This window comes from Protopterus annectens, chromosome 9.part0 (assembly GCF_019279795.1).
Source record: "Protopterus annectens isolate FY-2018-M chromosome 9.part0, PAN1.0, whole genome shotgun sequence".
Classification (NCBI taxonomy): Eukaryota; Metazoa; Chordata; order Ceratodontiformes; family Protopteridae; genus Protopterus; species Protopterus annectens.
The window spans coordinates 622455763-622481809 of NC_056743.1; the positions used below are offsets into that span (position 1 = coordinate 622455763).

At 34.9% G+C, this 26047-nt stretch overlaps 1 protein-coding gene across 2 annotated transcripts in view; it reads right to left on the reverse strand.

Annotated features, from left to right (window-relative positions):
- Positions 1–26047, reverse strand: part of C4B (complement C4B (Chido blood group)) — an 876141-nt gene that overhangs the window by 433060 nt on the left and 417034 nt on the right. For both annotated transcript variants that reach the window (XM_044083184.1, XM_044083183.1), the window contains exon 21: positions 16121–16333. In XM_044083184.1, the coding sequence (XP_043939119.1) occupies positions 16121–16333 (213 nt within the window). The remainder of the gene's footprint in view (positions 1–16120; positions 16334–26047) is intronic.

Genomic DNA, 26047 nt, shown 5'->3' on the forward strand with positions numbered 1-26047 from the left:
TAAACAATGGTTGTTCTTATGCAATATTTTTAGTAGATTTGCTTAAAGCAGCCTCTCCATTGTTTTGAGTCACTCATATGATTTTTTGGACTATAACTTTATTCTTGAGTGAGTCATTCATTCTTCTTCTTGTTGTGTTTGTGGCTCATAATATTATTTTATAATTGGGAAAATCATCTAAGGAGGTTTGAGCATTTATACATATTAATAATGACACATTTTGTGACATTCTTTTTGAGTAAGGACAGTGGATGGAAAAATTCTTGGAGCAATATGAAATAAATAATTGCAGTCCCTGGAATTCATATGTGATACACGCATTTAAAAGAAAGACAAAAAAAAACAGAATTTATCTGCAGCTTCAAACTGTACTAGAAAAAGAAGCATTAAAAGACTTTTTAAAGACTGTATGTAAATATGTTATGGACATTACAAAAATGTATGATAATAGAGGTGTATGGACTGGGGGTTGGGAATGTGGGGTTATACTGAAAATGAAAAATAAAAACAATTAAACATATTAAAAGTATGATAAATGTTGATGGAAATAGGGGCACTGTGGATTATTGGGGACAACTGACGACATGTTACTTTTGTGGTAAAAATGATCATTTAATTAACAATTATGATAAAAAAAATGTTTCTGGTAAAGAAGGACATGAAGAGAAAAAATGTGAAATGAAATGTAGAAAATGCAAATAAATGGGGCATTTATGGATGGACTGTAATGAAAAAATATAAAAAAATAAAGAGAAAAAGGAGATAGATATAAACAAGAGCAAAGGAATGAACAAGAAAAAAATATATAGAAGTAAACCAAATAAAAGAGCAGGAAGAACAAAATAGTGTAGAGAAAAATAAAGATGAAGAAAAGGTAATACATGAAAGGGAACAAAAAGAAAGGGAAAGAGAAATAGTACAGTCAAGTGAAGAAGAAGACATGAACTGGAGTGTGACTAGGGGAAGGAATGAAAAATTCTGTTGGGAAAATGGTAATAAATAGAAAACAAAAATTTAAGAGCATAGATAAGGGAGAAAAGAAAAATAGTAAAGGGTAGAAGAAATGAAATAAATAATGAAAGATGTTGATAACTTTAATTATAAATGTCAATAGTATAAATAATATCAAAAGAAGGCTAGGTGTTTTGGAATGATGTTCACTGCTTGACATAGATATCATATTGGAGGATAGAAGGATTTTAACAAAAGTGGAGAGATTACAAGCAGAAAGATTATTGGCAGGTGAGATTATCTGGTGTATGGGAAAGGAAACATATTCAGGGTTAGATATATTGTGTTGACAGTCAATAAGAATTTTGGACTATACTCTAGTAATGTTGGATAAAATAACAGTGATAGATGTAAGGTGAAAAGGCAGGTATACACAATTATGTCATTATATGCATAAATCATAAAAAAGAAATAGGTTATGTTTAAAAAAATTCTAAATTATCTTAGTGTGAACATGGAGATAATATTAGTGGGGGACTTTAATTGTGGCTTAAGAAGAAGTAGAAAAGATGGAAATGAGGTTAAGATAATAGCGATAATAAAAGTGGAATACATGTATGTGTATATATATATATATATATATATATATATATATATATATATGTATGTGTGTGTGTGTGTGTGTGTATATATATATATATATATATATATATATATATATATATATACATATATATGTGTGTGTGCATATATATATATATATATATATATATACACACACACACACACACACACACACACACACACACACACACATATATATATATATATATATATATATATATATATATATATATATATATATATATATATATACAGTGAACATATAAAAGGAATAACATAAAAACAGAGATACATTATTTTATAGTTTTGGTTAAGTTTAAAAGTTACATAAGAAGAGATGTAAATGACAGGAATTTCAGATAATTTAGCAATCTGGATAGAGATCCTAGAAAAGGAGGGATATATAAAGATAGGTAAGTGTATTAAAAGATGACATGATGAAGAATTAAGTGATGAAGGAAGAGGAAGTGTTAATCAGTTATGGAATGATCATGTAGGTATGAGGGTATTTTATAAAGACTGGACATGTCAGTGGATAATATTCAAAGAAAAATACAGAAAACCTTTTTTGGAATGGCAAGGTATAAAAAGAAAAGAAGAGATACAAAAATATAAAGAAATCAGTTAAGTGTTTAAGACGTAATCAGAAATAAGAGAGTTTTTTGAAAGAGAGAGGATGACATATGAAATGAATCAAGAGAAAATTAAAAAAAAAAATGTTTAAACAAAGGTATTTTTTACAAGGGAAAAAGAAGAGGCTGCACCATATTTAAATAAGATAGTAAAAGCAAATTGGAGGAAAAATAATAAGAGAATTAAGAAATGAGAAATTAAAAAAATGTCAAAACACAACAAGAAATAATGGATGTAATAAAATAGTATACAGAAATGACATTTAAAAAAATATAATAGAAGAAAAACAAAAGTAGGTAGTTAAAAATTAACTAAGAATGATAATGAAGTGTTAGGAAGAAAAATAACTACTGAAGAAATGAAGGATTTGTTAAAGGAAGAAAACAAAGAATCAGCTACAGGCTTGGACGGGATTGAATATTATATGTATATAGATATTGGAGACTACCGGAAGAAGAAGTATCTTTGGAAGCATTAAATGAATAGTTAGAGACAGGTGTAAGAGAAAAAAGAAATATGTGTTGGTGCACTGAAATTTATATGGAAGAGAGGAGAAAGGGAAGATATAAGGAACTGGAGACTGATAGTGTTAAATAACACAGATCATAAAATATTTAAAAAAATAATAGAGAAAAAATTAGAAAATAAAGTAAATAAATTACTTGAAAAAGTGATATTTCGAGAAAGGGGAAAGGAAGTCAAGCAATGTTGATGATAATGAGAGAAATTGTAGATGCTGTAATAAATAGGAAGTCTGAAGTCAAAATTATGGCAGATGATTTCAGTAAGGCATTTGATAAGATAGACCATGAAACTTTATGGGATATATTGAAACATCATAATATAAGCGATAAAATAAGAAAAAATATTTGTTTCAGTGTATGAAAATAAAGTGAAAATAGTGGTGAATGGATGGCTAAGTCAAGAAATAGATATACAGGGTGGTATAAAGCAGGGATGCCTAGCAAGTAATATTTTATTTCCATTGGTAATTAATGCAGTTGTTAGTAAAATAAATGCAGTCTTAAGAGTAGCAGGATATGGGTCTAGCGAAGGAATTCAATTACCATTGATATTTGCCTATGCAGATGATTTCGTTTTATTAACTACAAATAAAGAAAAGATGGAAAAAGGGATTAAGCAACTTAATATTTATAGGCAAATGGTATGTGTGTGAATAAGGAGAAGAGTAAAGGCATAAAAACAATAGATAAAACAGAAGGTATTCAGTTTAACAAAGAAGTAATGGATGATGCTACTATTATCTGCTCCAGCACCTAAGAAACAACACTTCTGACTATGACCCAGAATGCTTTCACCACTACTGAATCTTGGATGACCAATAGCCACCTTGTCCTTAACCACAACAAAACCAAACTCCTGATCTTTACACCCAAAAAACACCACTCTTAAATCAAATTTTATCATCTACTCATCTAACAAAACTACCATAGAGATAGTCCCCCATACCAAGTTACTCAGCAATACTGTAGATGATAACTTAACATTCGACCAACACATCCACAACAACATTAAAAAAACACACCAAAAACTTGGTACCCATAAACACTTCTTAAACTACTCTACTAGGAAAAACACTTGCCTGAACCTTTCTCTTACCATCTCTTCTCTATGGTGCCCCCATTCTTATAAACATCTAGTCCTGCTTAAAAACTAAGATGTACTCCTGCTATAACAAAATTGCTAAGTTTGTGACGTGCAAAATATTCTTCTCATCACTCTCACCTCCCTTCTAACTTTCTAGCAACCAAAGTGGCATCTCCGATCTGAATATCATTCTCTTATCCAAGTAAATAGACCAAAACTCCATGCAGGTCAGTATCTCTTCTCTTTCATTGTAGCCAAACTTTGCAATGCTCTTCCACCTCTTCTCACGACCATAAATAGTGCTCCTTTAGCAAAAGAGATATTACATCAATATCCCTCTTTTTACTGCCTCTGTCTATGTACCATCTCCAATTCCTCAATAACCTGATTTCCTAATTGACCTCTTCTAACCCTATACTCATCATTTTCTCCCTTGTTAAGTGTCACGCTTGAAAAATCTTCTTTTACTCTATTTTGCTTCACAAGGTACATGAATAATAGTGTAGTTACCCATACTTTTTTATGCATACTATATAAGCTATTCTGCATAGTCTATCTGTTTAAAATGTACTATATAATTGTATATGTGTATGGCTTATCTGGCTTACTCTTTATATATTGGATACCTTTGCCATGAATCAAAATTTATTTCATAACTTCTAGCCATATAATTGTACAATGCTCCAAGTGGTTCTCCTGACTGATACAATTTTTGTAACTCAGATATACTTTGGAAACTCTTTTTTTAACAAATTTTTATTATCTTGTATTTTGTTATAAAGCTTTTCTCCCTGGGCCTCCACTGAAAATTGGCTCATTTCAGTCCAGTGGACTTGCCCAGTCAACAAAAGCAAATAAACAAATAAATAAATAAAACAAATAAATAAATTTTGGGCATAAAACCCGAGATTGACTTATATAGAATGCAACAATGGAATAATGCATTACAAAATGTAAGAAATATATTTTGGACGACATATATGTGGATGTATAAGAAAAAAGTAAATTTAATTAATCTGGTCTTATTAACAAAATTGCATATATTTAGCAAGTATGTTTATGATGCCTGCAAAGTATAAAAATAATTAATGTCAAATGCGTTCTCATTTGTATGAGGGTCAAGATAAAACCCAGTGAAAAGAGGGGTGTTATAAGTCAAGGAAGAACAGCTGGGTTAGGTTTAGTTAATCCAGTTGTATGTGCAGCATCACTGAATTTTTATACAGTACTAATATGACTAAAAGAAAGTAATAGATATTTAACAAGTGTAATAATGAAAGAAAAGTATAAGGAAATATGGGAAAGGATATGTATAACCAAAAAGATGGAATGGATATTTGAATGATGAAATGAAAAGTATCAAGACAAAATCTTGTTATGGAAAATAAATGTAAATAATAAAGAAAAAAAAACAAGAAAGAATGGTATGCAAATATAATGAATAAATATTATTGTATTCATCCACTGAAAGATTTATAGAATAAGAAATGGAAAGTCATAAAAGTGAGATTTGGGTGGTAAAAATTATTATGAATGTTGAGATTTTTTTTGTGTGGAGATTAACAATAAAAAGGGTACCTGTAAAAGCTAATATGCCATGGGCAGAACATGTTTTTATATTGTAAAAGGGTAAAAGAACTGTGGGAAAATGTATGCGAAAATACAATTATGGAAGCAATTAAATAAATATGAATATGTTAGAATATGGGTATTATGGTGATAAAGGACAAAAACAGCTTAAGAAAATTGATAAAAAGCAAGTTTTATATTATATGGACTATATGGAATGAAATATTGAATGAGATTAAAGTTAACTGAAAATGGGTATTGTTGGAAATATTGAAGAAGATACAATTTTGGTTGTGGAAAAAGGGGTGGAGGAGATAATGAATGTAAAAAAGAGATTAGAAAGTATTAAAAATGTAAAAGTAAAGTGCACATGTTAAAATGCACATACTTGTAAATAATGTAAAATATGTAAATATTATAAATAATGTAAATTGGACTTGGTGTTTAATAATAACAAAGAACCTCTACTCTTTTTCACTGCTAGATGGCACCAGAGTAATGCAGCAGTGGTGAGGAGAGGTAGCCAAGATGGAGAAGGATAAAGGAAAAATGCTGAAGGTGAAGTGAAGCAGGAGAAACTAGAGGATATTGTATGTGTTGATCATGAGGAAATCATAGCAATAACAGTACAAGAAGGAGGATTATCACCACAGGTATTGGTGGATCTAATAAATCAGGGTGATCCGGAAAATTGAGAGGTGGCAAGATGCAATAATTTAATGGAGCAAGTGTTTGGCGAAGATGCAGAACATAGCATTGCTGTGGAATCAGAGAAGAAAAGAAATAAGTAAAGTGGGTCTGAGAGAAAGCACTGAATGATTGGCTAATAGAGTAATGAGCTTTAAGATAGCACTAGCAACAGGGTATCGAAATGAAATCGACAAGGAGTCTAACTTTTGCAAAGGCAGTAAAAAAGGCTGATGTTTGGTCAGGAAATGCTGATTAAGGCAGAAAAAAGTAGGAAAGAGGGCAACAACATCTAAAAAAAGACCAGTGGTAAGGGTTAAAGCTAAGAATAATGAAAATATATATAAATGTACTTGGCTATATAATTGTGCCATTGGAGTTTGAGTCACAAAATATAGGAACACTGATAATCTGGGAACAAAGCATTTTTGCAAAATAATTTTTGAAAAACATTTCATTAAAATATTTATGTGTGAAGTGAAAAAATAAAAGAATGCTCCATGGAAAGACTATATTTTTCAAAATGTAGATCTGTAACTGAGAAAAAAAATTCAGTTTAGAAAAACTGACATTGAAGAGCTTGAACTGAAAAGTTATTTTTTATCCTAATTTAGTAATGTGTGTGACATTAAAAAGTTTCTAATGAAAAATATGTATGACCAAGGGATAGAAATATTGGTTAGCATTATTTTGTTGAGGCAATATTAAGTATGTTTCAAATATTATAAATGAATGGTAAAAGAGGAACTGGAAGATTCTGTGGCAACAAAAATCCTGTTTTATTGTGGTGCAGGAAACCATTTAGTGCAAGAGGATATAAAGAAAAAATATAGTTAGTGTGGGGAAGCAGGCCATACATGTATGACATATATACCTAGGTGCAGGAAATGTAAAGATACAGGTAATTTTGGGTGGACTGCCTCTTATTAGAGAAAGAAAGTCTATAGAGGAGGAAATATAATCATCAAATTAAAATCCATCTGAAAAAGATATTATAGATGAGAAGAAATGGGAAAAAGAACTGAAGAATAAAATGAAGCAGTGGTGAATAAAGATACAATATAAACTATTGAAATTATAACAGAAAAAATATTGAAGAATTCATAAAACTTAAGTATTAAGTACTAAGAAGTGATGAGTGAGAAGGGGGTGATATGGAGACAGAACAAGTGACTAAACCAGAAAAGGTAAAGTCTATCTGGGATGAGTAAGAAGAAGAAAAAGAAACATATATCTTGGAATTAAAAAGATGAAAAAATGAACACTATAATATTTAAGTTTTAGCAGTACATGAAACTGCATTAGAAATTAGATAAGGGGGCATGAATCATATAGAAAAATGAACATATGTACTATTTGTTTGTTAGATACAAAATGTATCAGAAGAAAAGTTAAAGAAAATTTTTGAGGAATACAGGGAAAAGATATTCTGGTCTTTGGGGAATCAAGTGTGCTCAGAAATTATAGTTATGTTAAAGAGTGAGGAAGTCAAAATAATGGACATAGTTGTTATACCATAAAGTTTGACTTTGTGATATAAGGAAAAGAGAAAGAATAGTTAAGATTGTATCTTGTTTGTGCATACACAAATATAACTGAGAAGAAAATGTTTGAAGAGATTAAAAAGTCTGTTACTGTGAATATGTCAATAATTAGGATATTATAGCTGTGGTTTAAGAAAGCAAAATAGCTAACTCAGGATATTAAGATTTTGAAATGTAATGGTTTGATATTAGGAGAAAAGTGAGACTGGACTTAGTAAGAAGTGATATTCAGAACAGAAATAGATTGTTTTATGTCCAAAAGATATGAAAGAAATTATGGGAAGTATGAAAATTGCAGATTTTTTTATCATAAAAACAATATGATCTTTAATAGATGATAATGAAGATGTTATAAAAAGGGAAAGAAATAAAATGGTTAACAGGGGACTTTACCGAGAAGAGTATTCTAAAATTAGAAAAAAAATTATAGGATGAGAAAATATTATGAAAATTGAACATACTGAAGGGTTGTATAAAAAAGAAAATGTGAAAATATATTACAATATAGATAGACGATAGAGAAAGGTAAATAAGAAGAGTATGTTGAAATAATGAATAAACTTTAAATTGATGTAGTAAAAGAAAGTAAAAAAATAAATGAGAAAGAAAAAGAATTATACAAAAAAGTAATGACAAAGTTAAGCTGTTTATTCCTTAAAAGGATAAAAAAGAGGTTTGCCCATTGTTAGGAAACATGTTAATATAAGAGAAAGAAATGGAAACAATGTATGCTAATGGAGGGGGAATTCTATTCAAACAAGAAGCACTTACGAGAATAGCTAAGAATTTTGTTTATGACATATTTTAAAAGGAAAACACACAAGCAGAGGAGTAGAATGTTAAGGAAATTAATTGACTGTGTAAAAATGAATTGGAAAAGGAAATTAATATGGAAGAATTACGGTATGCATGGTAGGCTAAGTGAGTTTATGAGGTAAAGCTGTCTAATGAGCAGTATTTTGTTTACTGTATTTATGAATGTATATGCTGGAGGGTTGTGTAATAGATTGGTAGGTGCAGCCTATTATGTGCAAGGCAGGATTAAAATGCCTATTTTTTTATCTTATGCAGACAACATTATAGTGATTACTAATGATAGAGAATGGGTGAGATAAGAGTTGATTATTTTAAATAATATGTTGCAATGGTAGGTCTGGAACTAAGTAAAGAGCAGAATAAAGGTTCAGGGGAGAAACTAAAAATTAAAGTATATAGTTTAATATACAAGGGGTATCCTTGTGAGATATAAGTTTCAGGAACTCATAGGTGATAGGCAGACAATGGCAGACTTTGACTGAGGAGTTAAAAGAAATTGTAAATGCATGCACAGTTTTTAGCATGTCTTTTAAGAAGAAAGAAACTAATCAATTCAGTTGTTGTGATTAACTTGGTTTATTTGGTGAGTAAGCATACAGTACCAGAAGAGAATAATTAAAAAGAAGTTTTGTAGGTAGTAGGTGATATAATTTTGGGGCCAACATTGAACCTAGTTAAGAGAGGGATTTTTTGATAAAAATCAAGGAGGGTAGGACTAATTAATTCAGTTGTTTATGCAGGATCATTGAATTTCTATTGGTGTTTGATGGCAAGACAAAATAAGAAAGGAAATGTTATTCTGAAACCAATAATTTTAAGTATTGTTATTTTTAGGGAATGATTAAATAGCAAAAGAAAAAGGAAAAATTTGGAAATATTAAATAGTTATCAAGAAAAGCTATTTAAATGGGAAATAGATATTAATAATGTAAAGAAAAATAGGAGTGGGTGTATATGACAGTTTAATGCAAAATTGTTATTTTTTATTCCATGGGATGGTTTAGAGAGAGAAATGATAAGAGCAAATGGGAAGAGAAAACTAGGATGTAGGGATATTAAAATGTGTTATGCTTTCTTATGGAGTTGTCAATATAAAAACTATTAAAGGAAGTATAGTCTATAAAGGGTTTATATTAGAACATCGAAGTTTCAGAACTTTTAATGTTCTAATATTGACCCTTATTCAGCCAAAGTTGAAAATATCGAAGCAATAGAAAACCAAATTTTTTCCTAGGGAAAGAATTTGGTTGTCCATTTCTGTTGCTTCGGTATTTTCAGTGCTGTGGTGGAAAGTTATGGGTCGGGTTCAGGCAAGTGTGCGACTGAGTATGGGTTAGGTTAGTTAGGGTGCGGGTTAGGTATATGTGCGATTGTGTGGATGTGAGGGTTAGAGCGGGTTAGGTGAGTTAGGGCGCAGGTTAGGTATGTGTGCGATTGTGTGGATGTGAGGGTTAGGGTGAGTTAGGTGAGTTAGGGTTAGGGCACAGGTCAGGTAAGTGTGCGATTGTGTGGACGTGAGGGTTGGGGCAGGGTAGGTGAGTTATGGTTAGGGCGCGGGTGAGGTGAGTGTGCGATAGTGACAGACCTTAGTGTTAGGGTTTGGGTTAAGGTAAGTGGATAGTTAGTGGTGTGTGTATAGTTTAGTGTAGGGTTAAGTGTAAGATTTTAGGTGTATGTGTGTGGATTGCTGTTTGTTTGGTGTGCTTGTGTTGTGTGTAATTGTTTTGGAACAGCAATTTTTTTCCCTAGGAAAAAATTTGCTGTTCTGTATGTTCAATGTTTTCAGCTTTTGCTGAATAGGGGTCGATATTAGAACATTCGAAGTTTTGAAACTTCGATGTTCTAATATAGACCCTCTATAAAGTACAACCAGAAAGGTTATATTATTTTTTCAAACAGGAAGAGACTTCAAGTCATGCTTTATTACACTGTGAAAGTGCAGAACATATGGAAGATATTGTGTTGTGTGCAGAAAAAATCTTTAAAACATATATAGCATTGAAAACATTAATATGGATATAATATTATAGGAGTATTCTAGAGGGAAGAGTGAGGACTATGTTGAAAAAAATGGATAAAATGGTTTATATCATTTGGTCCATTTTGGATTGCTTGAACAAATGAATTATTGCTGAACAAAAAGTTGATTTTATCAGGTATTGTGAGGAAGATTAGATTATAGTTATAGAAGAAATCTTGGAATGGAAAATATTCAATAAATTAAAAATCAACTCTGTAACCCCACAAAACCCTGTAACAGTTAGGAACTATTCCAAAGCAAACTACACCCTATTTAGTGATAGTTTATCAAAGTTTAGTGCCCCTCCCAACCCCATGTTCACAAAAACTTGTGCAGAATTGTTAAAGAAATCCTGTACAATCAATTCTAAAAATAAATCATACTGGTGGAATCCTAACCTTAATAGGGTGTATAACAAAAGGGAAAAAAAAAGTCATGGCTAAAATAAGAAATTGTAACTCCCATAATGACAGAGGCTCTCTAAATAAACTAACCAGGAAGCAGAGAGGGCTAATTTAGTCCAACAAGGCAAATTACAAGGTCAAGATAGCCTCACAGGCTAAAGACAACCACAAGGTTACAGCTATGTCCGAAACCTTAAAGGCAGCACACATCAGTATGCCGACTGATGATCAATGGGGCCACCTTCACTGAGCAGAGCAACATAAATTCACTAGCTGACAAATTCATCTGAAACATCACCCCCCACTCCCCCCCACCTCCATGAAATACCTACAAGCATACCCCCCCAAAATTATTAATAGAGACCAGGACCTGGATGCACTTACTTTGGCCAAACACACATCCTCAATGGAGCCTGACAGTGTCCCAGGATGCCTCTTAAATAGCACTGGGTCATTTTTCAACTATAACCTCAAAACAGACCTTGTACCACAAGAATTGAGGATGGCAATGGTCATCTGACTTCACAAAGGTGGAGTGTCAGCCGACCCTGGAAACTACAAACCTGTTAGTCTGACTAATTTAACATGCAATTTAATATGCAAAGCCATGGAACAAATTATCATGTCAAGAGAAAACCATATTTAATAAAACTGCTGGACTTCTTTGAGGAGGTCACTAAGGCAATGGAAAGTGGTGCATACCACCTACCTGGACATGTCTAAGGCATTGGATACAATACCCCACTCAGGTAAGTTGGCAAACTTACTTAACTGGGCATAAACCCCTATATAACTCACTGGATTGTTAGCTGGCTCACAGGCAGGACCCAGAAAGTCAGGATTGGCAATAACATCTCCACTAAGAGACTGGTCACCAGCAGGATATTTCAGGGCTCTGTGCTGGGACTGCTCCTATTTCACATCTACTTCTTGGGGATAAAGGCTAATGTCAAGGGCCTTTGACTGACCAAGTTTACAAAGACTGCAAATTACGAGCTATCATAGATTCCCCCATGACACAAAAATCTTACAAGAGGATCTAACAGAGAACAATGACTGGTGAGAAGTCACAAACTAAAACTAAATGCAAAGAAATGCATTATAGAGCCTTTTGGGAAAACGACTACCTAAGATAATTGCTCCTTTAACAAGACAGCACTAAGAGTTGACCCAGTAGTTAGGGAACTAGGAACATATGTAGACAGTAATCTGGCCTTTGACCAACATGTACAAGAGGATCTAACAGAGAACAATGACTGGTGAAAAAGTCACAAACTAAAACTAAATGCAAAGAAATGCATTATAGAGCCTTTTGGGAAAATGACTACCTAAGATAATTGCTCCTTTAACAAGACAGCACTAAGAGTTGACCCAGTAGTTAAGGAACTAGGAACATATGTAGACAGTAATCTGGCCTTTGACCAACATGTGGTCAAGGTAGTAAGAAAATCATTCTGTGTCACCCAACTTATAAGTAAGGGCATGGAATTCAGGTCCAAGGAAGTCATCATGCCACTTTGTTCAGCCCTTATCAGACCCATCATTGAGAACATAAGGCTCCTTACCAGTAGAATCCAGGATATAAACATATTGTTCTCTATGGTTTTGTTGATGTTCATTGTCCTCTACAGATCTCCTTAAAACTCTATCTCTATATTCCATCTCCCACATGTTACTGAGAGGTGATCTATGCCTGGCATGCAAGGCATCCTAAGATCCAGCTCTGATGGGCTTTTTCCACATCCACAAAATGAACAGCACCAGAACCACTAGGTCCAAGGATTTAAATTTTGCTTGTGACATAAATAAGACATAATGGTGAGACAGATATGTGTCTCAGAGGATCCCCATGCTCTGGAACAGGCTCTCCATCCATGTGAAGCAGAGCCCATCCCTAACCCTATGTAAATGTAACTTTGACCAATGGATGGGAAATCAGAAATTCACCCTGGGTTTGATCCTAATCTCTGCAATAAAGAGAGGCACACAGTAATGCCCAAACTAACATACCCCCCACATAACCTCTAGAATCTTCCTTACATACCCCCTTCTAATAAATGCCCATGGTACATAGGGACACAACTGCGTTGAATTGCACAGCTACACTTATAAATGCCCTGGTGGTCATTAGCCTAGTATACAACAATAAAGCTATGACTCTATGAATAAAATGTGAACTCTGTGTGAAGGTTCTTTTGTAAAAATGCGAATGTGTATATGTTTGTGAATATGAAAATATGTAAATATGCAAGCTGTACCTATGAATTTTTGAGGTTTCCTACTGAAATGTTGGCAGTCAAAATGTCAAGTGCCAAAAAGCAAAATAAAAAATTGAATACTCTGAGAACAGCAAATCTTGAAAATTGCTCTTCTCCTTAAAGCTTCTTTTTGTGGGGGACACTCCCCCCAGCATCCCACACCCCCAGAACTTATAGATACCAACTCAAAGATTGCCATACCTTGGAGAAAAGGGAATATCGTGAAAAAAATAGCATTTCAGACGTAGTATATGTAAGCCCGTTTACTGGCCTAATTTCAGGACTCACTCTAGCGGGTCCGGACATTTCAAATGGTTACCATTTTTTGAATAATAAACAACCCCTACTCTTTTTGATAAATGCCATGGCTTCTTTTACATCCACCTGAGCTGCCATCAACTCAGGCAGATGGGGCCTTATATCATAACCAACTATGTTTAGATAAGGATGAAAAATGTCAGAAGGCAAATGTGAAAGGAACAGTCAGTAAGAGAGAGAGAGTACAAAGGTGAAGGTGCAAGAAAGGACAAGAGAAAGATGCATAGCAAACCAGAAGAGAAGACAAATGTAAATGTAAAAATGAGGCAGAAACAGAAGTGTCATGTAAGAGAAGGAGTATAAAACAGGGACAAGGGTAAGAGGCACACACAGAACTATAGAAACTTATTAAAGGAGGATTAATATATAATGCGTAACAATACAAAAAGCACTGAAAGCTAACATGTGTGGGTTCCATACAGGAATTATGGATGGCATGACGGACAGCACTGACTTCATCTTCATAAAGTTTTGGGCAGTGGGTGACAGGGAAGCAAAATATAATGATACTAAATTATAAGACATTTGGGAGGGCCAGGCCATATAATAGAGGAGGACAGATTAGCAGTATTTTTCAGAGGCAAATAAGATCACATGCAATGAGACTGACAAGACTATATTAGGAATTCTTGATTTTTTTATTTTTTTGTGGCTGTTAGTTCAGTACTAGGCAGGTAAAGTGTACAAGTCTGACGTTTGGGAAAACACATGATGAGAGATTAAAATGAAATGATTAGGCAGAAGAAAAAGATAACAGAATAGTAGTAGTAGAGAAGGGTGATTGAGGAATACTTGTGGTAAACTGGGAGTAACAGAAACACTGAAATATGAGAAAACCTTTTAAATTAAATAAGTAAAAAAACTTTTTACTTAATTTAAATTTTTTTCTCATATTAAAGCTGCATAATTACATCATTAAACACCACAAATTCAGTACAGTATTTAAAATATATTATAACAATAGAACTCTGTGTGGGTTTCCTTTCAAGCACCATAAGCTTGAACGATACAAGGCTGCACACATAACTAGCCCTGCAAGCCGGAAGCAGAATAGAGTGTAGTCATCGCTCTGCATGTGACTAAGTTACAAGACTCATTAAAAAGACTGCAGGCGAGAAGCAGAATAGAGTGCAGTCATCGCTGTGCATGTGACTAGGTTACAAGACTCATTAAAAAGACTGCAGGTGAGAAGCAGAATAGAGTGCAGTCATTGCTGCGTATGTGACTAAGTTACAAGACTCATTAAAAAGACTGCAGGCGAGAAGCAGAATAGAGTGCAGTGATCACTCTGCATGTGACTAAGTTACAATACTCATTAAAAAGACTGCCACTGTTAAAGGTGTAGCTATGTGATCATGTCTAACTTAATGATGTAGTAAATTACTTAGGAATGAACTGTTACCTTACTCCTTAGTCCATTCTCCAGAAAGTGTTAGTTTGACCATTTGGGTATTATAGGGAGACAGAGGCAAAGTGACAGTGGAGCAGTTATTAAAGACCTATATCTACCCAGAGTACTTCCCCTATTTGTTCTTTCTTTCTTTCAAAGTCAGTTTTCTAAAACAACTATAAATAGTTGTGCAGCACATGTTAATATGACATTTTGTTATTAAAACTAATGCTCATTCCACCTAAGAATTCTGATGCAGGTCATGTTTAAAAGCTATGGTGTTTTTATTTATGCATTTCTTTAAGTAGAACTTGCTGACCAGATCAGCCATACTGAGCAGAGCACATTTTCAGACAGGAGGAACTGCAGTAAGAGATAAAGAAAACAAAAAATAAAAAATAAGGGTATAAACTTAATACAGTACAGATAAGTAAACAGCAGTTGTAACAAATTTAAACACTAGCACCTAAGATATTAATACAAAAACAGTCATAAGTAAAAAGCAAATATAATATTATGGATTTAGTCAGGAAAATTGATCAGTAACACATTTGCAAATCATTGGTGTAGTAAAAGTGGTGGATAAGTTTGAGTTATGCATAGAGATTTACAGATTGAAAGAGATTAAGTGGGGATGAAAGAGTCACTGAAGTTAGGAACCTGTCCAAATCCCACAAGTGCGGAAATGAGGAGCAATAGAACTATGCAAACATGATAATGTTATTATCTTCCATTTATTTGTATAAAATTTACAAAATGTAGAAAAGAGGAGAAAGGGCAAATATTGTATATTTACGTAAAATTTCAGAGAGATTTCTGTATTTAAGATTTTATGTTATTTGAAGCTTTTAAGCTTCAACGAAAATGTCTCTGCACACAGACTCATTTACTTAATCAACCACCAAATTAAGCAGAAATTACCTCTGTGTAATGCCTCTTCACAAAGTTAGTACCTCAAAGTACAAATGCCCCTTCATGCCCAGGTCAGACTCAGTAATGAATCATGAATCCAAGTACCTAGTGGGGGTGTAGGAATTTTAGCCTTCTGATCTTCATTGCTTTCAAGCAAAGTGTGCTACCTTCCAGGCCACTGACCCTGAAAAGCCTCAACTCCTTACATGTACATTTGTAAGTAGGCCAAGATGGTTACTCCAGAGTTAATAATAACAGAACTGACAAAGAGCATTATAAATTAAAAAAAATCTTAATATAGCCAAAAGCAGTTTTATTGTTTATTTATTTTGCTAGCAATCAAACAGTGCTGCTTTAAAAATATCATTTATAAAAACTGTACTTACAACAACTCGAAGAGTCTTTAAAATCCCATCATTGATCCCAAATGTACTATCGTAGGCCAAAATGTGTATGGGAATATTACCCACTTTCATGGGTACCACAGAGAAATACACAGCTTTTGCAGACTTAGGTCCTAGAGTCAGTTCCTGCTTAATTCCCTTTGATGAAGTAGCAGAATTGCAAATTCCTTCAGCCTCTTTCATGATTATAGTAAACTGTGCAAAAATAATCAAAATAATAAAATCAGGAGAAAGAAAAATAAAAGTGCATCATTAAAATCTTAAAGTGTGAGTATTTGTGTCATTAAACTACACATAAAGGAGTGCTTGTAGTTTATGTTAAATGAACTATAATTTTATGAACACATTTTTACATTAGCAATTTCAGTTTTATAAGCATCGTAGTCAGTGCATGTTTGCATACAAAAATGGTCAATGAAAGTATTCATGTGTTACATTTCTCTCTTTCAGAGACTCAGATCTTCTGATGTTCCCAATTCTACCTGTGGTGTCATAATCTAACAAAGATCCAAATAAAATATAAAAATAAAAAAAAAAAAGAATGATGTGAATGTATTTATATGTTATGCTTCTTTGTCAGACCTTCTCACTCTATTGGCTGGATTCATGAACACCTACACTAAGAGTACACAATCTGTATTCAAGAACATCTCTGACACATTTTTGTGCTGTCTGTTCACTCAGAAGGATTATACTAAGTGTATACATAGCTTACACTTTGTAGTAACAGTACAGGGAATTGTTATGGCTAGGATTGTCTAGGCCTTAGGGCCGATAGCCTAGTACCAACCTATGAACCTTTATGAACCCCATCAATATTTAAGGTTTCAGGAAAATCAGTAGGAAAACTAAAAATTAGGAGGAAGAAGGTGGGAGTTATGCTTCTGCTGTATATTCACTGAGAATGGTGTACACTTAGTGTAGGCATTCATGAATCCTGCCCAATATCACCTGTCTGGTGGTTCATGACCTGATCCCCTAAACTTCCCACGAGTCAGTTATCTAACCATTAAAGCAACACAGTCCATAACCCTGCATAAATGTCCTATTTCTTTAAACTCGAACTGTGATAAAAGGAGAAGAGAGTTTGACTTATTTTTCTGAAAGTGTACAGAAAAGCAACAAAACTGCCAAAAAAAATGTCCAAAATGTATGCATAAAGAACAAGCCTCAGAAATGTTGATGGTAAATTTTAATACAATGTTTTTTTTTTTTTTGAAATTGTTAAAAGAAACTACAACAGAAGACTACCCCCACCAACCAACTCTGGAGTTACAGCGAGGGCAAACCAGTAAAGATAAAAAGCAGATAAATAGAGTTTAAATGTGTTTAAGTTACTGATGAGAACGTAAGCAGCAATGATTACTTTATATATTTATTTTTCCTTTTTGTAAGCTTAGGACTTTAAAATCTCGAAATGAAGACACCTAAACATGACAGCTCTTCTCTGTCTTTTCTGCTGCTTTACTGGATAAACACTTTCATTTGGGTCATAAAATAACTCCATCAAATGTTTATCCTTTTATTTTTTTTTTCAGATCCCAGATAAAGCTCAGTACCACTGGAGCTGCACAAAATCACTTTTAATACTCACACATTAAAAAAAAATCATTTAATCTTGATCATGGTGATATCATCCAATATTTTTCAGAAAGTATCAATCCAACAGTAAATCATAACATTTATGTTTACCCAGTCTCTTTGTCTCAAACCTGCTGCACCCAAATATCTTTTACACTGTATACCTGCAGATCAGAATTATGGTCTCTGGCTCTTCAGGATTTTGTCCAACTCGGAATGAAACCAATGCCTTCCTGTGTAGTTTTCCAAACCATAACTGAAACTCATCAAAAATTATTTTACATCAAAACATCTACACGATGGTTTTCAGGAAGGGTTAATTATATCTTTCAAGTATTACACTGTCTTTACTGCCTCTGTGATGACTATGCCTCAGCTAAACCACTTTAACACATAAAAAACAAAGTTACTACCCACTCCTGAAATAAGTTAACAATAATGTATATGATTGGTGGCTATAGTTAAAAACAGTCATTCTTTAAAAGGCAGATGGTAACAGGAATTTACTTAGTTCAATGCACATGCATTTAAGCTAATAAATAATAAATACCCATCATAAGCATTTAGAATTAAGTAATACAATTATTTTCTTAGCATAAATAATATTAAGCAATGCACTTTGTAAAATTAAATATACAATCAGCTTTAAACTTGCACAAAAATGGGTTGTAAACAGACAGCATGAAGAAGAATTCTAAGAAATAGCTGATTTGGGTCTATCACTACAAATACCTAAATATTCACTTGATTTTCTATCTGCTTCTGACTTGTAAGTCTAAACAGCAGATGCATAATTTCTCAAGCAATCGATTATCCAGTGTGAGCTCACTCCAGGAATATAGTCCATTCATACCTACTTTACCAGCAAAGCAGAAAATAACTCGACTAATAGTCACTTTCTATTTAAAAGAATCACGGGTGGTATTTCCCATTTTTCTTTGGCTTGAATGCAAAGTTATCCCTTTTCCACTGGGGGAAGTCTGCATAATGAAGCATTCATTAACCCTTAGTAGAATTTCAAGGAATAGTAAACATTAAACATTGCAAATTACTGCACATTTAAATAATAAGTTTCAGTCTTTAATATATCTTTAATATTTTACTGGAAGCATCAGCCACAGTTACAGTTCATTTTCTTGTTTAAAAAAACAATTACATTTAATTCAGCTTAATATGGCATTCTGTATGTTTTATTGAAAGTGAATTGTTAACTTGACTGCAGCACTTATTTCTGCTGAAAATATCTGCATTTGGTTTTGTATACTTCCACTTCACTATAGGGATAGCTGACTGCAAAATAAAATGAAATGTGCACTGAAATGTGTGCCACCATACCCTATAATTAACATGGTTAAGCATCAAATGAATGCCACGACAGGTCATGTTTACTTAGGCTGTGTATAAAAAGACACTGGAGAATCCACAAAATTGTTTTGTTGATGTTCATTATTAGCTGATATTTTCAGGATCAAGTTAGGATTCAAGGTAGTTCAATATTTCAGATCACTACCTCTTTTATCCAGATTCCAGGATTTATTCCTGACCTCTGGTCACTGTGTAATGTTTGTATGTTCTTTTAATGTCTGCATGGAGAATCTCCATATACTCCAGTTCCTCTCGATTAACAAAAACATGACTGTTGGCTAACTACTTTAATAGGTTCAAATATACTGCAATTATTGTTACCTTTCTGGCCTGGTCTGTGTCTGAAAATGTTGAAGATGGACCAATTCACTTACACAGTCAAAAGATTATTAAAATGAAATAAAAAGTAAAAATTGGAACTGCACAGAAAACTGTGTAATATTATACTAAAAAGGATTGGCAATGTATAACAGCAAGGTAATTGAACTTTGTGAAGCTTGGCACTGTATACCAGGCCTGTTGCCAACTCTTATGACAACTGGTATTTTTATATCATATTTTTCCTGTAATTGCTAGACATCTAGACTCCACTGTTGGAACAGAGCACATTTATTCCCACAGTCGTGCTATGGTGAAATAAATCTGGATGCACCATCTCACAGGAAAACAGTGGGGAACTATCCTTTTGCTGGCATCCTGACAGGAAAAAAAGCTAATTGCACCACAGGGGTAGCTCACAATACTTCTTGTCATGAGGGTGCACTCCTGCATACTCACCTAGAGGCTTCCCCAAGTCAGGTCATCACTACTAGCCCATCCCCAAGGGTACTAGATAGTACAGTTGTACAAGAAAACTTACTATGGCCATAGGTGTTTGAATGATCATTGTTGTAGTAACCTTAGCTATATGGATTATTTCCTGTTAAGGATGTAATAGCTTGCCAGACTCTCAAGCCTCAAGGGCAACTTCCATGTGCCCAAACTATTACCTTGAGCTGAGCTGAAGAAAAAAGAGTGGTTTGCATGCCAAGCTCTTCAGAGCTTTCATGCCAGTTGAGAGAGGTAGGCTAGAGCTCTGAATAGGTCAATGACAGGAAAATAAAATTAGAAGTCCTTACCCTGGCAACAAAACATACTAAAATAAAGGAAATGGAGGGAGGGGAGCTGCTACTGCAGCAGTGATCATTCAAACATCAACTGCTATAGTTAGCTTTCTTATACAATTGTATTACATTCATCATACTTATCATGTTGCAGTAGTCTTCGCAATATGATTAGACTACCACAGCTTAAACTTGACTGGGAGGATGAAAGGTGAAGGACCAGATGCCCCTGGAGAACAGTCCACACTAAGCCTGTCCTAGACCAGGGGAAGACATCTAGTTTGCAGTGCTTTCTTAAGGTATATACAGAGGATCCGGTTGCTGCTTCTGTAATACTTCTAGTATCCAACCCTTTCCAACAGACACTAATGAAGACTAGGCCCTGATGGAGTGAACCTTGAACCCACCTGGAATTGCTTTGTTGTGGTGAGTATAACAAAAGGTAATAGCATAAGACAACTATTCAGAAACAGTCTTGACACAGTTTGTCTTTCTTTCTTACCTTTATAACAAATGAACAACTAGTCAGGATTCCTAAAAGATTTAGTTTTGTCAATATAGTACCTTAGCTGTCTTTGGACATCCAAGGTATGATGGAACATCTCTCCCACATTTTTAGGTTCTGTAAAGAAGACATGGTGATGGATGGCTTGGCACAAAGTAAACTTGTATGCAACGTTATGCATAAATAAAGGATTAGTTCTTAAGAAAGCCCAGTCCTTGTGAAAAATGAGCTAACACTGATCCACCATAAGAGACTGCAACTCAAATTCCCTTCATGCAGAAGTTATAACAACCAGTAACACTATTTAACATGTTATGTGCCTCAAGTCAGCCTGATGACCTGCTCCAAATGGAGTGATAAGATCCCAAGGAGGAGATACACATTTCCTATGAAGCTTGATATGCTTCACCCCTTTAAAAAAATGATCCCACTGGATTTTATTGAAAGAGGGAGAGATCCATGGATAGACATGCTGAAATGGCGACAAAACCTTGATAGATGAGGAAGATAGGCCAGGGGATAGTAACTACACAAATAATGTAGAACCAGAGAAATACTAGCCCTGAAAGAGTATTGGTTCTTGTCTTGGCATGAAGTAGAAAAACTTTTCCATTTACTAATATATGATTTTCTAGTAGCAGGTTTTCTTGCCTCCTTTAATACCTGATACATGCTGTCAGAAAATAGGTGCCTAAAATGTATAATGATTTTGTCAGCTAGGCAGTGTATTGCAGTTGTTTAGAGCTGGGATGTATCCATGACCACTTGCCTTGTGTACATATGTTCAGTCTTTGAGCAAGCTTATGGTAGTTGTCCCTGACCATTTACAGTAAAAGGGAGAGCCATTGTTGACTGGGCCAGAAGGAAATCACTACACTGGCCTTTAGTGAGAGTCCTTCAGAATTTTCAGAATGATCCGAGATATTAGTGCAAAAGGCTGAAAGGCATATAAGAACACTCCAGTCAGAGGAAAAGAAAAAGAAAAAGCAGATGTTTTCCATGTCTTCTTGCGTGGAATCCTGGAGAAGCACTTTGCCAACTGATTGTTGTGACTGGAGTCACAAATCTCTATCTGAGCTCTTCCCCATAGATGGATCAATTATTGGAAGATCCCCTGATTCAGTTTCCATTTGTGAGAGTCTGTCTTGATCCTACTCAGCTTGTCCACCACAAAATATTACTCTAGTGATATGAAGCATGCCAGCAGAGAGAAATTTTACTGAAAAGCTATATCCCAGGCTACCACAGATGGTCTGCACATAGGCTAGAATCTGGTCCGCCGTTTGCTTATGCACTACATCACTGTGGTGTTCTTTGTAAACGTGCTTGCAACTATTCTGGAGAATACAGATGACTGAGAGTGTTAACAGCAGTTTTAAGAGCCAAAACATCTTCTATATTTGTGTTTTGATCTGTTTTTTTTCTTTTTATCCCTCTAGACACTAATTCCCAAGTAAAGCCTGATGTGTTTGTTATTACAGGCTGTGCTGGAGCTGGAAGGGAAAAAAATGAGAAGACCTGGATTCTAGCAAATTTCGTATCTGCATGAAAGATGTTTTCCTTCTCATAGACCCCAAAACTGGAATCTGGAATGTTACAGGGATGTTGATGTTGTGACCATACAGAGTAATCCTGAGAATCATAGATGCTATGAGACTTGGAATCTTTATAAATCCCCTTCATGAGACACATGTTGGAGTGAAAAAATCTAGATGCAGATCTACTTTTTTCTTGTGGAAGAAAAGATCTTTGAACAGAAGTATCTATGAGATACCCTCAGAAATCAATCTTGTGAGAGGGTTTTAAACAAGAACATTTTGTATGTTCTTCTTGAACCCTTCTCTATTACCAAGATCACCCAAAGGAGACTATGAAAATGACTCTGCAAAGATAAGCAAGTTGTCTAAACAAGGAAAATGTGAATACCTTGCAGTCTGCATAGTCTATCACCGGAGCTAGACACTTTGCAAATAGCGTTGGAGCAATGGATAGTCCAAAAGAATAATGTGGAGAACTGAAAGTGTGATCCAGATACAGAAAACCTTAAGACACATCTGAAATCTTTAGCTAAGTGAATGCGATGATAAGCATCTTTTAAATCTAAGATCACGGGGAAACTCAAAAAGGGAATGAGAAGTAACAATTTGGGTAGAGATCACATTTTAAACTTGGGCACTATCACAAACTGCTTTAGAAAGGAGAGATCTGGAACTCGTCTCCATGAATCTTTTTGCTTTGGCACATAAACATTCTTGAATAAAACCTTTCACCTAGCTGAAGAGGAGGGACTGCTCTTATCACTCCCTGAATGAGATGGCACTGAATGACAGGAGGGAAAAGAGGAGTTTGATCTGACAGATGAGGATGAATCCCTTGAAAAGGAGCAAGAGACTTCCATTGCCATCTGTAGGCATAAGGAATCATTTCATAATCCATTGTCTGTTCCCAAATAGAGAAATAGAGGTTCAGATTTTCTGTAAGGACTAAAGATTTGCCAGGGTGAGACGGGGGAGGGATTTAGGAAATTGTCATTCAGACCTGTTAGACTGTGCTTTAATAATGTGTGTGTGTGTGTGGGGGGGGGTCTTCTTCTTGGAACCTCCCTGCCATTACTTTTTAAAAGTCTGCTTACCAGTAGCATGCTGTGTCTGCTTAATTTGCTTTTTGTAAAATTCTGTAGGGGTAGCAATAAACCCCTTGACAAACTTGGAGAAAGAATGCTGAAAATTTTGTGAAAGCTTACCTCTCTCATCATACATTTTCAGGACCTGTGCAGCAGATGGTCCAAAACCTACTGCTCTGTCTAAGGAAGAATTCAAAATGTCAGCATATTCAGGAAAGTTTACACAACCAAGTAAACCTCCTCATAACAGTTCCAGTGGCAGCAGGCCTGGAAGCGGCATCAGCTGTAGGATATGCACATTTTAAAGACTAGGTAGCCACTTGAGAGACAGAAGCAATAAGGTTACACAAAGACTTTTTTCCTTAAAAGAAAGAACAGATGCCATAGTGTCCCTCATGTTCTCAAAAGAGGCAGTCATGAACTTTAACATATAAGCATGGCAACTGAGAATTAGAAAAACAGGTGTTGCAGAAGAATATACATTTCCCCCCAAATCTATCAAAAGCTTTCCAGTCCTTGTCAAAAATGGGGAATTGACATTACCCAGATGTTTATCAGCATCTGTATTTACCAAAGAAATCACTAATGTGTTTTATCAGGTCTACAGTCAGTAGACTGACTTTTAAAACATCGAGCCAACAACACTGAAATTACACAAAACCAACACCTCACATACCCAACACACACAATCCCAACACTACAAAATCCTGAAAAACCTCCCTAAAACATACAGACAACACACACAAACAACATACAGAAGAAAAAACACAACATTCCAAATAAAACTACCTAATTTACTTCACCCACACCCCACCCACCATCTAAACAAATCTAAACCCTTACCACTAAGACAAAACATACACTACAAATACCTTCGCATTTCACATTTTTGCTGCACACCCCCCCCCCAAACCACCAGCAACTTATATATACCGGCTCCGTGATTGCACTACAATGTCCATAAGAGCAGATTTCCTGTTCCGCTCAAGTTGGACTGTCGAGCATTCGTAAGTCGGCATTCTGACTTTTCGCTCATTTGACACTGAGCTTTTCGGCTCGGTGTTTTAAAAGTCAGTCTACTAAGATTTCTGTAATCTCAACTAGACCCATTTTATCTGGTGTTTAGAATATAAAAAAACTTATAAGATGGAGGAACTTTTTACAATTTACCTGCTTTCATGGTGAAGCAGGCTGGCTGTCAGGCAAGTTACAGGCTGTAACAAAAACATCCTCCAATGTAAAAAGAACAGGAGGAACTGGAGTAGGTTTAGGATATTTTAATTTGCAATAAATCATATTTTTACAGACAGCAGAATATCATTATACTCTGAAACAACGGATTCATTTTGGAAATAGTTTCAGAAAAAGACAAACCTACAAACTGACAAAAGCCAAAATTTCCTCAGAATCTAAATAGGAAACCCAAGAAAACAGACGGAGGTTTTCCCTTCACACTCATTTTGTGGTTAAAAGTATTAAACCTTTCCAGAAAATAAAGAATCCATTTTTCTCTTGCCAGAAATAGCAGAGCTGGTAGGGTCAAGAGCCAGAACTAAAATACAAGCTAAGCCCAATAAATTACTCCTGTCCAAAGTAACAGAAACTGGAAAAATATAATGGTCTAATTTTTTGCTTATTTTTGACAGAAATGTCTGAAGAAGCAGATTCATTTTTTTAGGAAAACTTCCCTATGTACAGGCAATTTTGTCTGGCTAGGTGGAGACGTATTCCCTACTCTTTATACCAGAACTGACTAGAGTGGTTTTCCCCTGTCCCCCAGATGAATTCTGGCAGCCACAGATGATGTGTCTAACCCCCAGTCCAAGGGGGTCTATGTCATATAATCGAATTTCAAAAATTTCGAACAGCATATGTTTGAATTTGGAAGTTCGAAATATGACAACGAAAGCTCAGAACAGCGAATTTTTTTCCCAGGGAAAAAATTTGCTGTTCCGAAAAACACACACACAACACAAGCACACCAAAAACCTAATAAACCTACACTGCACCTTACATACACAAATATCTATGTACTGACCTTAACCCAAACCCTAACCCTAAGGTCCACCACTATCGCATACTTACCTTACCCACACTCTAACCCTAAAATCCGCCACTATCGCACACTTACCTTACCCGCGCCATAATCCTAAAGTCCATCACTATCACACACTTACCTTACCCACTCCCTAATCCTAAAGTCCGTCACTAGCCACACTTAAATTACCCGCACCCTAATCCTAATGTCCGTCACTTTTGCACACTTACCTTACCCACACTCTAACCCCAACATGCATGCATCACATTCACACACTTACCTTAACCCGATACGTAACTTTTGCACCACAGTACAGAAAATGTTGAATCCACGGAAACAACCAACTGAATTCTTTCCCCTGTGAAAGAATTCGAATATCCGTGTCTTCGACATTTCTATTTTTTGAACTTCCCCGTTCGATCTTCCAATACTCAACATTTAGGATGGTCGATTAAATAACAGGTACCCGTCCAAGGTGACTGTAGGGACTACACCACAGGGTACCTAGGAAAAAGATGAATGGTCTGAAGAGCCACAGATAGCCACAGCAGAAGTATCCATCTGTGGCTAATGCACATTGGATGCCTGCTATGGTGGCAAAGGCTAATTCATGTTCTTCTTTTTCTGTCTGAAGAAGGAAGAAGTGAGGATCCAGTAGGTTGTGCCACAGTAAAGCTGAAAAGATTCCTGTATA